Genomic DNA, 15,119 nt, shown 5'->3' with positions numbered 1-15,119 from the left:
ACTCTGTATTAAAGGGAGAGGGGTGTGTTTTCTCCTCAATTCTCTGGAGTCAGGACTTCTCAAAGCCTTCCTACATTGGCAGGAGAGGCAATATGGGACAGTAGAAACAACACTGGATTTGTGAGCTGGGGACCTGGAGTCCAATCCCACCTCTGTCACTTGACACCTTATACAACCTTGTACAAATCACTATTTCTACCCTGCCCCATGAAGGGGTCTATTCCAGCTCAAATTCCTCTGCTCTTTTGAGTTGTTGAAGCTTGCACTTCACTGGCATCCCATCTATGATCCCAGTGTATGCTTCATATTATATATTGGGCTGTGGGAACTCTGAAACAGCTTGGGGGTGGGGGTGGGGGACAGCAAGGTAGGAATAGCCCTTCTACCTCAAAGAAAGTGTTTTCTTCCAGTCTTTCTGTTGAAGAAAATGATTTTTTTATTGCAATATCCAATAGTCTATAACAGGGATTCTTAACCATTTTTGTGTCATTGCAATAGTCTGGTGAAGTATACAGACCTGTTCATGTTTTTAGGTGGAGACCTATGCACAAAGAAAACCAATTAATTTGAAATGGTTATCAGGTTTTTTCCTCTTAAATTACAGCCTCCAGGTTAAGAACTCCTGGTCTAGAATAAGCTAGTGAATTAATGAAGTTAATGTCTTTATTTGACAGATTTCAGGTAATAATTCTTTGGTTTCTGTATCTTTTTGGTTTTCTATATGCTCTTATTATTGTTCTTGTAGATCCAGCACAGGGCCCCACCTCCCCCAAAATGCTGGTGCTCTGGGTTACCTTTTGTTTTATCAGTGACAGGGGCAGCACTGGACTCTTCGAGAGAAAACCATGTTGTAGTGTGTGTAAACATCCTACACTCTCAGCTGTGAGCTCAAGGTGGCTGGGAGAGGGCTGTTTACTCCTTCTGCCATGGAGAACCCCAGATGAACTTCGTGAGAAGACAGCTCTCCCTGTGGGAGAGAGCAGAAGGGTCTGACCAGAGGTACTTCACTCCAGCAAGGGTGGGTCAGGCCCTGGCTGGAAGGAAACCCATTCAGCAGGTCCCTGGGCAGCGCTTTCATGGTTCAATACAGTCAATTTAGTAAACATTTATTAAGTGCCTGCTTGTGCAAGCCCCTCTGCTGGAATCAGGAACGAAGTGTGGCTTATGTTTTCGTACAATAAAAAAAAGTAGCCCTAGAAGGCAGCCTGCCATGGGGTTGGCCCTGTCATTGGACTTGCTGAGCTGAAATGGCTACCATGATGACAACGTTGAAGCCCCCCAGAGTAGTGGGACTCTGCCACTTATTCTGCTGCACCAGACTTGAGTCAGCACTTTTGGAGGGGGGGTAATGGAGAGAGAAGGGTGAGACATCAAGGCCATGGTGCTTCGTTAGCACCTTCCAATTAGCACTTCGCTCAGATAACAAACCTCGAGGACACTTACTGACAAGTCCACTGGTGCATAGGATTTAGCTGCAGTAATTATTTGCAACTCATCATGAAGTTGGTGATTATGCTATACTTTAGAAATTTGGCTGGATGTTTTGTGGGCCTCTGAAATCGGTTATTTTTAGTTTGATTTAGCATAGCCAGGCTATTGGAATTCCACTCTCCCTTGGCTTTAGATGTGGAGAGATCAGCATCAGGATGGGGAATGTGCCGAGCATGTTGGGGAAAGAGTGGAAATTCACCGAGGCGGCCCTGCTGCTCTGGCGATTACAATTGCTGTTTGCTGAGTGTGTCCTTTTTTCCTCTTACCTGGGTCTGCTTCCACCCCACAGGAGGAGGTACGCCAATCTGTGACTCCTGCGGAGCCTGTCCAGTACTACTTCACTCTGGCCCAGCAGCCTGCGGCCGTCCAGGTCCAGGGCCAGCAAACTGGCCAGCAGACCACCACCTCCACAACCACCATCCAGTCAGGACAGATCATCATCGCCCAACCTCAGCAGGGCCAGGTCAGTGAACCAGCCACATTTGGGTTGTCAGAAGACCGCCAAGTCATTGGTAGTTATGTTGTTGGTTGGGGAAAAGGGACAGAATTAGATAGGGGAGCAAAAGTGACTCATGGTTTGAGAGCCATACCTGGAGAGTCCTGGGTTCAAATCTGGCCTCAGACACTCCCTAGCTGTGTTGACCCTGGGTAAATCACTTCACTCCAGTTGCCTAGCCACTTTGTCTTGGAACTGATGCTTAGTATTGATTCTAAGATAGAAGGTAAGGGTTTAAAAAAAAAAAGTCAATAGGAGAGATTGGTTGCCTAGATTCAAAAGACAATCACTGAAAATACTAAACCTCAAGTGCAGGAGGAGGCCTCAGAGGATATTTATTCCAACCCATTCCTTAGCAGGAATCCCTTCTGATGTTCCTAGTCACTCAGAGCTGGAGAACCCATTACCTCCTGAGGCAGCCCATTTTAGCTCTGAGAGAAGTTTTCTTTTGCTGAGCCAAAATGTGCCTCTCTGCATTTTCTACCCATTATTCCTGGTTCTGCTCTCTGGGGCCAAGCAGAACTCATCTAATCCATCTTCCACGTGACAGCCTTTCAAATACTTGAAAACAATGATCGTGTCCCATGAGTTGCTCCCAATCCCTACCTACCCAACCCTCTCTGCTGCTACAGATTTCTTCAGGTTAAACATCTGCAATTTCTTGAACAGATTCTTCTTATGGGATTGCCCTGTCCCCTCATGGTTTTGGAGCCAGCCATCCTCTGGATTGGAGCCCTCCAATGTATGATAATGTCCTTCCTAGTGTGGTGTGCAGAGAACCAAGCATAGTGTTTCAGACGGGATCAAACAAGAACAAAAGATGAGTCCTTCTAAGAGCATAGCCCTGGTCAGGCAGTCGGGAACCTAGAGTTTCAGTCCTTAGTTTTCACTTAAGTCCCTGCCCTGAGAGACTTCCTCAGTCAAATGAAGAAGCCTAGTTAGAGGATCAAAACTTCTGAAAGCATTATGGAGGACCCTGTGTAGAGCTGTGCCAACGATGCAGAACAAGTAAAATAGAGACCAGGCTTGCTCTCTGGGAGCTTTCCAGATCTGACACTCAGACCCTTTAAAGAAATGACTATCAGTGCCAGCTTCCCTCCATTGCTCTACCCCACTGGTGTCAAGCAACTCTGTTTTTGCAACAGGAGCCAGAGGGCTCTCTCTCCTCAAAAACTAGAGCATTTTCTGGAAAGTAGCTGGCACCTGGCATCTTGAGAGGTAGTAGTATGAGGCCACAGAGGACATATCCTCAGCTCCCTGATGCTGAACTCTCCTTTCTAGACAAAGTTGTTCTTGGGGCATTAAGTCTAAATGTCTATTTTGTTTTTATTCATTTTAGTGTCTGCTCTTTTTTTATCCCAAAAGGCCTCAGTTACCTCTGCTTAACACTTGAGACTGCAGTGGTTGGGGCCACACTTATTTCCATCCATTTCCAAAAAAGAATTTTTAAATGTCTTCTAAAGGCTGTTTCTGATTGGATAGTCATCCCAAGTATCTTTCTCAGTAGCCTGTTTGACCCAGGCAGAAGCACATAAACTTCATAGCAGCAACATTTACATGAGACCTCATTTTCTCACAGTGATTTAGAAATGTGTCCCAAGGCCTCAGGAGACAATGCAGCTGATATAGTCAGGCAGTGAGTTGGCAGCAGATCGCTTGCAGCCTCTGCCACCTCTGGATTGCTTAGCTTATCTAAGCCTGCTACGGTCAAGAGGGCAGTAAAATGTCCCTCCCCAGCTTCCCTCAGTGCTATTTCTTCACAACCTCTGCCCCCCTCTCCCAACCCCCCCCCCCCCCCCCATCTGAGCACTTCTGGAAATTATGGAAGTTGAATAACTTTAGGTCTTTTTCCTTAGCAAAAAATAAGTGTATTCCTATAGAATTAGAGGTGAGTCCTAGTTAAACCCGTATGACTGACTTCCAGTGCCACAGATAGAGTTTGAACCTACCTCTCCAAAACCAGTGGCCTTCCCATCAACCACTCTTAACATGTCAATAAAGCAATTCCAGTTTTTCTGCTATAAAATTGGAGACTTTTATCTAATGAGAAAATGATCACAATGAATTTTCCATGCAATGCCTGGAGAGCCCTGGGCTAGAACTTCCCTGCCCATCTCCTCTTTCTGAGTGGGTGAAGAGAGGATCTAACAGCCCTCTGGGGAGAAGGTTAACATTAACCTACAGAGGAAGAGAAGTACCTTTGGAGCTTGTGATGTTTGTTAGTAGAAGGAATTCCTGGTAAGGAAAATCCCCTTACTAGTGCAGATAGATTGACTTCTCTGCCATTAGAAATTGCACTACTCGCATTGACTAGGACATGGAGAGACTGAGTGACTTTCCCAGGGTCTCAGAGACAGGACTAGCATCCAAATCTTCACTCCTAAGCTTGTTTTCTATACACTGAATGATACTCCCTCAAATAGCTGTAATACTTTAAAGAACTTATCATCATCGTCATCATCTTAGTGTGATTGCCCTGGATTATTATCTTTTTTTTTTTTTAACCCTTGTACTTTGGTGAATTGTCTCATAGGTGGAAGATTGGTAAGGGTGGGCAATGGGGGCCAAGTGACTTGCCCAGGGTCACACAGCTGGGAAGTGGTTGAGGCCGAGTTTGAACCTAGGACCTCCTGTCTCTAGGCCTGACTCTCACTCCTCTGAGCTACCCAGCTGCCCTGGATTATTATCTTTTGACATCATACTCCCAGCACCCTAAGCTTCCAATAACATTATGGACTCATATTACAATCCTTCTTATACTTAATGGCCTTATGAGAGTCTTCATGTATTTCCCTGAGAATTCCTAACACTTCATGAAAGCTAGCATGGTACATACAGGGGACAGTGCCCTGAGTGACTATGGGAGAGCCAGTTAACTTCTCCCACTCTTTACTTGTAAAATGAGGGAGTCATGATTTCTAGGATTTCTGCTAATTCTAACTCTAAATCCAAAGCAGAAGTTCTTAAACACTTACTTAGAGAACAGCTACTTAGAGCTAGAAGGTGCTTTAGAGGTCATCATTCCATCTCATTTTGCATGGAGGAAATGGCTCTTAAGCTTTCCTGTTTATGCCCTATGCCATCAACTGTCTCATGAAGATCCAAAGTGGGGGGGGGAGTGGGGAGGTGCTGGATCAGGGATCCAGTGGTCTCCTCTTACCTTATCACATGTCTAGCTAGAGAAAGCCCCTATTGAGGACATGCGGAAGGGCAGTATTTGGCACCTGTTTCTTGCCAAACCAACTCTTTGAAATTATTTCATGTATTCATGGAATCCTAAATTGTCAGAGCTAGATGGGCCCAAGAGAGCATTTAGTCCAGTCTCCTCATTTTATAGAGGAAACCTTGACCTATAGAGAGAAAGGGACTTGCCTCAGGACATCTGAGCAGGGATTCAGAGCTCGGCAATTTAAATCTAGAGAATTTCCACTGTACATTCATTCATTCATTCATTCATTCATTCATTCATTTAGTTAGCCCAATAGATTCTTCCCATGTGCAGTGTTTGAATGAGGATAGAGTTTCTGTAGTCTCTGCAACTTCTCATCCCTGCATGTAGGTGCAATTTGGTTTTCTGTTCTATCATTCAGTCACTTGAATATTAAAGAAAGACTAGAGGAAAACCTATGAGATCAAAGCTCTAATAAGTAATCATGACAATTAATAGCTGACATTTATGTAGACCTTGAAAATTGCTTCATTCTTTCACTTGATCTTCCCTGCTCAATAGATTTTGGCCGACAAGTTTGAAATTAAAGTTTTCGACCCAAGTTTTGCTCTCTTTGTTCCCCTTCCCCAGGATTATACGTTCAGCAGCATCTCTAGTTTCCCTTTCATTCTGTCCCATTGGTCACTGAGCTGGGACAGAAAAGACAACAACCATTTAGAGGACAAGATCCATTTAGAGACTAAAATGACTTTGTTAGAATCCTGTGTTTGCGACCTAAAATAGACCTCGGAGATCATCTTCTCTGTCTTTGGGCTGGTATCACTTTTTACTTGTGGGGCAGCTAAGTCCCTGAGAAAGAAAATGTCTTTCCCACAATTACATAGCTTTGAAGAGGCTGAGCCAGAGACAGACTAGACCCTTTCATCTTCTGATTCAATGCAGTGGTTTTATATGTTTAGGTTGCCTCTTGTTTGGACCTTAGGAGTGGACCTACAAGTTCTAGTCCAGCTTGGAGAGAACTGCAGGCTAGCTGGTAGCTCCAAGGTAACTGGAGAGGGTTGATCTGTAAGATTTAGGAATCCCCTAGATTGACCCGAGAATCAGACTAACCTTCCTCTTTGGCTTTGACTCTTTTTGCTTTTGAACCTTAGTGGCAAATAACTAGCCTGAACAAAAGGTGTTTCTCATACTGTCATTATCGGCGTTTAGGCCATCCTACTGGCCCCCAATTCACTTCTTTTCCTGTCCTTTGCCACTAGACCACCCCTGTGACGATGCAGGTTGGAGAAGGCCAGCAGGTGCAGATTGTCCAGGCCCAACCCCAGGGCCAGACCCAGCAGGCACCAAGCAGCACAGGACAGACCATGCAGGTGATGCAACAGATCATCACCAACACGGGGGAAATCCAGCAAATTCCGGTAAGCCTGACCTGGAGGAGCTGAGAGGAACAGCTGGCTCTTGAGCAGGGGATATGATCTAGCCAGAGGCTGTGGTCACACAGCTGGCCTTTTGGGTTTGCTGAGCCTTCTGTAGATGGGTTAGGGAAAGGCTGTAAATACACTGGTTGCATATTCATGAGTCAGTTCCCAGTGGAGCCCACAGTAAAGTGTATTTTTGGCTTTCATTTAACTGATCCATTCCTTCAGCGTGGACTGATTTTTTTTTTCCCCTTGTGCCACAAAGTATCTTATTTCTGAGGAGGATTGGCTTTTTGATTTGTCCTCTCTGCTCTATCTCTTTCCTCCTGCCCTTCTTTTCTTTCTCCCCACTCTCCTTGTTCTTTCCTCTCTCCTGCCCATCTTCCATATTTTTTTTTCTCCCAGTTCCCCCTTCTCTGACCTTTTTTCCCTTTCAGCCCTTCCTACCACATGGGTTATCTTGGCACTAAAAGGTGCATGCATTACATTGATCACAACTACTAAAGGTGACCCTCATATGGAGCAAGTGGCCTATAGGGGCCGTTCCATTCCTTTTTGCGTTGGGTTTTCCAGACTTTGGGTGACCAGCTGATTGTGCAAAGATTGTTGACAGAAGGGTTGGGAGGATAAGGGGGCGGGAGAGGGGTCTCTGGATTCTGAATGAATGGCCACCTTCCTCCTCTACATACCACATTAGTCTAGACCAAGCATATGGGAAAGGAGTGGCATGACCCTGAGAGAGAGATGATGTAGTGGGTTAGAATCTCAGGATTGAATCAGATCTCTGAAGGTATCTAATCCAACAGGAGTCCACTTTACATCTTCCTAGGAAGTGGTCCCCCAAGAAACCTTTGTTAATAGGGAAACTCACTATCTCCCAAAGCAGCCTATTCCCCTATTATACAGCTCCAAAATATGAATCTCTGTCACTTTTGCCCACAGCTACTAATCCTGTTCTCAGACTAAGCTGCACCAGTCTAATTCTCCTTTCCTATGACATCCCTTCAATGACTTGAAGACTTGAACCCCTTAGGCTGTGTGTCCAAAGAGCCCTTCTAAACCTGACTATGTATAGGGGTCACTGAGATGTTGCCCCCGAGGTCAGGGTATGGAAGCTCAGCACGGGGGGGCCCATTTAGAAAACCAAGAATGTTTCTTCACTTCAGAGTAATCAAAGGACACTTTGCTCTGAAGGGGATATAGGCAAGGGTCCTGAAGGTCTGGAACATGTCCTTTAGTGGAGAAAATTAGGTGATTTGGACCAATGATTTCACCATCACAAGCCTTTAAAGTAGAAACCAAGGAGAACTTACAGCTTCCCTCTGAAGTTTACAGTAGAAACTTTGTCTACTGCATTTCACCAGTGGTTTCTGATCACATTCACCATGAATCACGGAATCTAAGAGCTGAATGGAACCTTAGGGCATCTAGTCCAACCCATACTTGAGCAAGATTCCTTTTTTGTCAGCTCTTAGCATAGTGCCTGGAACACAGTAGGTGCTTAATAAATGTTTATTGACTGACTGACTAGAGCATCCCCCAAAGTAGTTATTTTATCTACTTAAAGACCTTCAGTGAGTGGAAGTCTACCTCCCTTGGGCACACATGCCACTTTGCAATACTCTAATTGTTTGGAAATACTTTTCTAAAATCTCTCCCCCTACTCTCCCAACACATACTCATTTCTGTGCCAAATGAGTCTAGCTGTACCTCCCATCCTGATACTTTTTTATTAAGGCAGCTAATCCGTTTCTCTGCCTGTTATCTCATCCCATGTGTTTTTTGAGCTGAAAATCCCCATTTCTTCACAGGGCTCCTCCTTTCCTTGGGAATTGCTCCTTTGGAAGTCTGTCCATATCTCTTCCCACTTCTGTGTCAAGACTTTCAGACAACGACCATATGAATCTTTTCTAAATGACTTTCATTTCTCATTGTATGGGTGTTCAGTGAGAATCCTGGAGACTACCCTAAACCAGCCATGTCTTAGTAGATGAGATTTTCTAAGTCTCCTCCCACCTTCCCCATGACTACAGGAATCCTTGCCTAGTCATACTAGCATTCTGGGATCTGAACTTTGTATTTTAACCTTATCAAGCTGCTGCTCTCCAGAGAACCTCTACTTCTTAGCCTGGGAGGTTCTCTGCTGTGTGGCCCATCTAGCTCTCTCTGGACTTTGGAGGGTCCATGAAGGCCTTCTGCACCACAGATCTGAAGTCTCAGAGATGATTATTTCTTATGTTCTTATTTCTCTTGCTGCCTTTCCCACTGCCTTCCTTCCCAGCTTGGTTTTGTCTTTTCTTCCTTCCCGGTGTGGAACTCCCAGCTTTGCCTTTTTGAGGGGAGAGCCTCTTATTTATTTAACCCCATAGAGGGTGGGGCAGTGTTGCCTCAGCACTTTTCTTGCTGAAACTCAGCATTATATGGAGCCCTTTGGAAAAGTGACATTCCCTGCAGGGGAGTTGGATCCTGTGGGGAATTGAGGAGAGCTGCACTAGTGTGGAGGGCTCTTACATAACATTCCAAGGAACCGCCCCGTTGGGGGCAGGTGAGTGGAGAGCCCAGGAGTACAAGCAAACTGAATAGGAACCAGAAACCAAATAATGTTTATTTGAGGTGGAACCCAGCTGCTTTTCTAAGGTTACCTGGTTTATTTGATGTGTTTCTTTTCATGGAGGCACTCGTTTCTATTTGTAGGTGAATATTTAGGAAGAGTTGAGGGTTAGGGCTCTAGAATCTATTCTCTTCGATGACCTCTCTGGTCCTCCATTCATCAGCACACTGGAGGGAGAAATGCTTTTTTCATGGTTCACTGAGTATTAAAAGGCTCAGTTAAGGTGTAGCTCAGATCTCAGTGCTGCACCGTTATTATTTATCATCAGAAACTGAATCATGAGCATGTGTGAATCTCAAGAGGATTTTTCAAGCTTTGGTTGCCTAAGCCAGTGTGAGATGTTTTGTGAAAGTCAGTTCATTGTTTCTTTTTTCTGTTCACCCCACCGTTGCAGGCATTTGCAATGTAAACCTATGTAAACCTAGAAGGTCTGGGCCCCTAAAAGCCCTCTCCTCTGATTGCTGTTACCCTTGCCCCTCTGGGGTAGCAGTGGCCTGTAGCACCCACTTTCTCCCTGGAGAGATGAGGGTTCGGTTAGCACTAAGGTTACCAAGCAGGGCGATAGCCATTTTTGATTGGGTCCCTGGCAGACATTGGAGCTCTTCACAGCATCAGATCAGTCAGCCCCTACCTTCTCTGGAGAGGAGTGGACTGTCTCTCTTAGGCTTTCTGGGGCAGAAAGGGAAAGGGGAGGAGGAAAGAGTGCCACTGGACTTGAGTTGGCGATAATAGTGGGTCTTCTCATCCACAGTGGCCAACTACTCTGGAAAGGGTGACTGGCAAGCACAATGTTTCTGGCAAGTTAGGAGATTCTCTCGTTTCTCTTAAATCACAAGAATATCAATTGTGTTGGGTCCATTTTATTTTTTCCAAAGTCAGTGAAACCCTGCCCACCTTGCCCAGTCACTGTTCTTTTGCCCACTTTGACAGCTGTGCCTAGGAAAAGACTGTCTGTGTGCCTGGGCTGAGTTTTCTTTGGCTCTAGTTATGGAAATAATCACCTTCACATGTTTCAGGTTAACCAAGGTCTCTGTTTGTTTGTTTGTCTGTCTGCCTGCCCCATCTAGGTGCAGTTAAATGCCGGCCAGCTGCAGTATATCCGCTTAGCACAGCCTGTATCAGGCACCCAGGTTGTTCAGGGACAGATCCAGACTCTTGCGGCTAGTGCACAGCAGGTTGGTACTGTAAGAATTTAAAATTGTACTGAGGCCACCAAAGGCCAGAGGGGGCTTCCTGGGGGGGACACCTTCTTTCCCACTTCAGTGACTCTTATGAGAGCCAAATCTGTACCCAGCTCTCACTTCTTCATCTTTGCAGCCACCTTTGTTGTAGTTGTTAGTGTGGGGAGCCCAGAACTCATGGAACACTAGGAGCTGTAGAGTTAGCAATGTGTCTAGACTATTTTCAGTGTTAGAAAAAACTGCAGAGAAAGATTCAAGGGGGACACTTGAGAAAGACACGGACCAGTGATGTGAGTCCATGACCCAGGTTGGTACAGTTGGGACAGATTGCTCCAGCAGCTCTTTGGGACTCGCAGGATGAGTCCATGGCACCTCTGTGGAGCCTCACAGCCACTTTCAGCCATCAGCAAGCCTGCTCACATTTAATCTTCCAGGTTTTTTTTTCCCCCTTATGGCAGGCAGATATCAGAAAATTTCTCTCCTTTTCTTCTCTACTATGTTTTGGGGAGTTTTTAAGCCCCTTGTTTGTGGAGACCTAGGAGCCCATCATGACTGGGGGAGACTTAGGGGCATCCACTGATGGCTTCCATTGCCTTTGGGTTTACCACCCAGAGCAAGAGAGGGACAGGATGTGAAAGGGCATGACTTCCCTGGATTGTGATGATGAAGGGAGGTAGTTGCCATGGGCTGTGGGCCCATTGCTTGAGGGAGAAAGGACATTGTTAATGGATCCTTTTCCCCTGAACCCAAAAAAAGCAGCGATCGTTTAAGAACTGGACCTGTCTGGTACAATTGCATCTTTGGTGATGCTTCTATTGACAGTGGTGACAGGCTTGGGTTTCTAGAGCAGGTCTCCAAAGATCTCATTTAGGGAAATGTAAGGAAGGAGCCAAAAATGAGGCTTCCAGGTTCTGAATGGCCTCTGGGATGTTGAAAGGGTCCTTCTCCAAACTTAGGGCCTTAGCTTTAGTCTTACATCATTTTCTCCCAATTTCCTGGATTCAGACTCAGCTCAAATATTTGGTCTTGCTTTTGTGTGAGCCACTAGCCTCTTTAAGAAAGTCAATAAAATATTCTGGTAAGTCTTTTCTGTGTATCTCTATGGTGGGAGAGGGTATTTTCTGCTCCCCGGGGCTTATTAGCTTTGGGGAGCAGGGAACAAGAGTGAAGAAAAATTGGGGACAGGGTGTTTTGAACATATATGTGTGTACTTGTATCCATACCAAGCCAAAGGAGAAGGCTAGACTGCAGAGGAGGTGGAGAGGGGCCATTTACCACCATGCCAACCCATTCAGGTCCTGCACAGAACCCTGGGCATGGACAGTACCAACACTGTGGAAATTAAAGGCAAATTTTATTTTCTTAGGATCATAGAATGCCAGAGGTAGAAGGATTTTTAAAGTATCTTCTGGTCCCACTTTTACAAATGATGAGGCCAAAGTCCAGAAAGTGGATAATATATGTCCATGGCTGTGTATAGCTAGACAGTATGGGAGCCTTCTCATGCTGGCCATGGGACACCCATCTGCCTCTTCACAGACTGGAACTATTCTTCACTTGTTCCAGTATCTAATTTAGGCTTAGGAGGCTACTTGTGTCAATAAATTTGCTTTTAAATTCTGTTCACAGATTGTTTCTCATATATCCACAATCTGATTGATTTAACGTTAGCTCATGGTTGAGGGATTATGTGTGTTTGTGTGTATATGATGAGTACTGCTCACCCACTTCATCTGCCATCCCTGTTTTCCTCCAACTCCTTGTGGGAAAAGAGCAACTCTAGGTTGGCTATAGGGCTTCTTGGCCAGGGCCGAGCTGTCAACCTGCCAGGCTGTCTGATCTTTACTCTGAAGTCAGATGGAGAAAGAAATTTTGTGTGTCTGTGTCTGTTAACTCCCCCCCTCTAAGAGGAACCATTGCTGCCCCCTTTCTAACTTCCTCTCTTAGCAGTCTTGCTTTAGCTTTGCCCATAGCCTTAGGAACTGCCCCCTTCTTCCTGCCACCCATGAAAGTCACGTCCTCCACCAGCCCATGACTTTGGCCAGGCTTGTGTGTGCTGTGGCCACAGGGCGGGGAGGAGAGGGATGCAGGTAGGGGTCACTGCAGGGATGGGAAGGATTGAGGTGCCTGTAGCTCACTTACTCCGTCTCCTCTTCTTTTTGATTTCCCACAGATTACCCAGACAGAGGTCCAGCAAGGACAGCAGCAGTTTAGCCAGTTCACAGACGGCCAGGTAGGGTCCTTGGACTGTGGGGGGGGTGGGGGGGTGGACGGAAGGGAAGAGAGCTTCTTTGGTAAGCAGCCATCAGTCTGGACAGGCAGCCTCCAAGCTGCCTGGGGAATGGAGTGATTACAGCAGCTGGCCTTTCCCTCTGTTAGAACAAATGGTGGACAGAAATGGCTAAAAGAAGGAGAACACTCCCTGAGGAACTTCAAGAACAAGACGCACATCAGAATACTAGCTGGCAGGACTTTATAGAGATCATCTGGCCCCATTATCTCATTGTGTAGAGGAGGAACCTGAGGCCCTGAAGGGAAGAAAGGATCTCACCTTTTCTGTTCTAGAGCAGATCTGTGCAGCCAGGACGAGAACCTGAGCCCCCAGACCCTCAAGTGTAGGTCCTGTCCAAGGACATCACCTGGCTTCTTAGGAAGTACCTGGAAGGCAAATATGGGCTCTTCAGTTCTAGGCCTAAGCATGAGGTAAAGCCGCCCTGAGATTGGGGCTCCCTGGGCTTTTGGCTGCAGGCCTGTTCCCTCTTCTCCCCTCTGGGTAACTTCACTTGTGCAGAACCAATGAGCTGCTTTGAAAAGTAGAAGTCAGAGGAGGGCATCTAGGAAGAAGACCTCCAACATTTGGTCCCCACACAGGATGGGCTCTGTGATTGGGAACCATCATCAAACTGATGAGCTAAATACAGTAATCCCCATCAGTGCTCTTGAGATTTACAAAGTATTTTTGATGCAATAGGCCCTCTTTGGTAATACGGGGATTAATACCCCTATTTTACAGACAAGAAAGCCAAGGCTCCGGAAGTTAGTGACCTGTCCACAGTCACATGGCAGGTGGCAAAGCTAGGCTCTTCTGTCCGGGGCCTTTCCACCCAGGCTGGGCTCTACACCTGCCTCTCTGGCCTGGGGAAGGTGGTATACCTGGCCAGCATACCCTCCTTTTTATTATTCCTCTGAGCAAGATAAATTAGGGGCATTGCTGAAGGTACAGATGGCTCACCAGTGTGTGCCTACAGGCTGAATTCCAAGGCTATGCCTTCTGCATTTGTAGAGATGAGGAGTGGCTTTCAGCTCTGGCCACCTCTGCCTTCTCCTAGGGCCTGTGGGGTCCTGGGCTTGGGAAGGCAGGGAGGGAGGAATTAGGGTACTTGTGTGCAGAAGGGCTTCTGGCTCTGCTGCTCCATCGTCCTGACCTCAGGCATGGCCCTCTGCCCCCTACCTCACTGCATAAAGGAAAGACTGAGTCTGAGCTTCAGCCCTGCTCTCCAAGCCCCGTCAGCCAGCCTCAAAGCCTGTTGGGTCCAGCTGATAGGAAGGAAGAGGGTGGAGTTTTGGACCCTGGTCTTCTGACCCGGCCTGATGTTCCTTTGGGGTCTTCCTTTCCTTTTGTCTCTTGCAGCAGCTGTACCAGATCCAGCAGGTCACCATGCCAGCAGGCCAGGACCTCGCGCAGCCCATGTTCATCCAGTCGGCTAACCAGGCCTCTGACGGGCAGACCCCTCAGGTGACGGGCGACTGAGCCCGGCTGGGGCCTCGCCCAGCACAGCCAGTGCACAGGGCCACACAGACTCCATTTCTGCCACTGTGGCCTGGCTCAAGTGTCCCACCACCCACAGAGCCTCCCGCAGGCAAAGACACTGGTGCACATAGCCCATGCTGCGGGCTAGCAAATCGCCAACTGAAAGATGCAATATTTTTTCATTTCCTTTTTGTCTTTTTGTTTTTGTTTTTAAAGGAATCAATATTTCAATATGTTGAGCTGTATGTCCAATGCTATTGAAATGGGAAAATATTCCATGATAACATATTTATAGCATTTCCTGAGGAATGTGGCTGCCAAAGTCTGCCATCCTCATGCCCCTTCCTCCCAAGAGCAGCTCTCCAGGCATGGGAGTAGCCAACAGGCTCCCATAACAGCTGCCTTAACCTTTACTTGCCACCTCTGGCCAATGCACCCACTCCCCTAGGTCACCGGTTGGCTGGTCTGTTCTTCCCTGCCCCTATCCAGAGCGCTAAGCATCTGCCTCTGGAAGCTGCAGAAACAGTCCTCATGTTCAAAGATGAACTTGCCTCCAGGCACAGTGTCTCGTTTCTTCTGGACCCCTCTGTCCCAAGGAAACTGGGGCTTGCTTTCTCCTTCCTTCCTTCCTTCCCTCCCTCCCTCCCACTGCCCACCCCTATTTTTTCCCCTCAAGAAGCAAATTAATAATTGTGCTCGTCTCCTCCGCTGCATGGACTTCAAACTGCATGAATTGAAATGCAATGAATAAAGCTCCTTTTTAGAGAACTTGGAGTCTGGGTTTCTGGGATGGGGGGATGCTGACACGGCATTTGTAGAGCTGGCATTGCCGGCAACACTCGGGAAGGGAGGGAAACGGTGAGTGGGCTTTCATCCAGGAAGGGACGGGACACTTGGGGATCATCATTCATGCTATTGCAGATTTGAGTCAAACCAGGCCAGTTTTAAATATAAAAATAAAGCGGAACAAATCAGAATTCGTCTGCCATGGGTGTGTGTACC

The 15,119-nt window shown here is 46.7% G+C and overlaps 1 protein-coding gene across 1 annotated transcript in view; it reads left to right on the top strand.

Moving 5' to 3' along the window:
- Positions 1-14,885, top strand: part of NFYC (nuclear transcription factor Y subunit gamma) — a 67,079-nt gene extending 52,194 nt beyond the window's left edge. Inside the window, exons 7-11 of the mRNA XM_044668024.1 lie at positions 1,781-1,954; positions 6,416-6,574; positions 10,253-10,360; positions 12,540-12,599; positions 13,998-14,885. Coding sequence (XP_044523959.1) covers positions 1,781-1,954; positions 6,416-6,574; positions 10,253-10,360; positions 12,540-12,599; positions 13,998-14,117 — 621 coding nt within the window. The 3' untranslated portion in view covers positions 14,118-14,885. The remainder of the gene's footprint in view (positions 1-1,780; positions 1,955-6,415; positions 6,575-10,252; positions 10,361-12,539; positions 12,600-13,997) is intronic.
- Positions 14,886-15,119: the final 234 nt, after the last annotated feature.

Source organism: Gracilinanus agilis, chromosome 3 (genome assembly GCF_016433145.1).
Source record: "Gracilinanus agilis isolate LMUSP501 chromosome 3, AgileGrace, whole genome shotgun sequence".
Taxonomy (NCBI): domain Eukaryota; kingdom Metazoa; phylum Chordata; class Mammalia; order Didelphimorphia; family Didelphidae; genus Gracilinanus; species Gracilinanus agilis.
The sequence above is the reverse complement of the archived record's forward strand: the minus strand, read 5'-3'. Positions and strand labels throughout refer to the sequence as shown.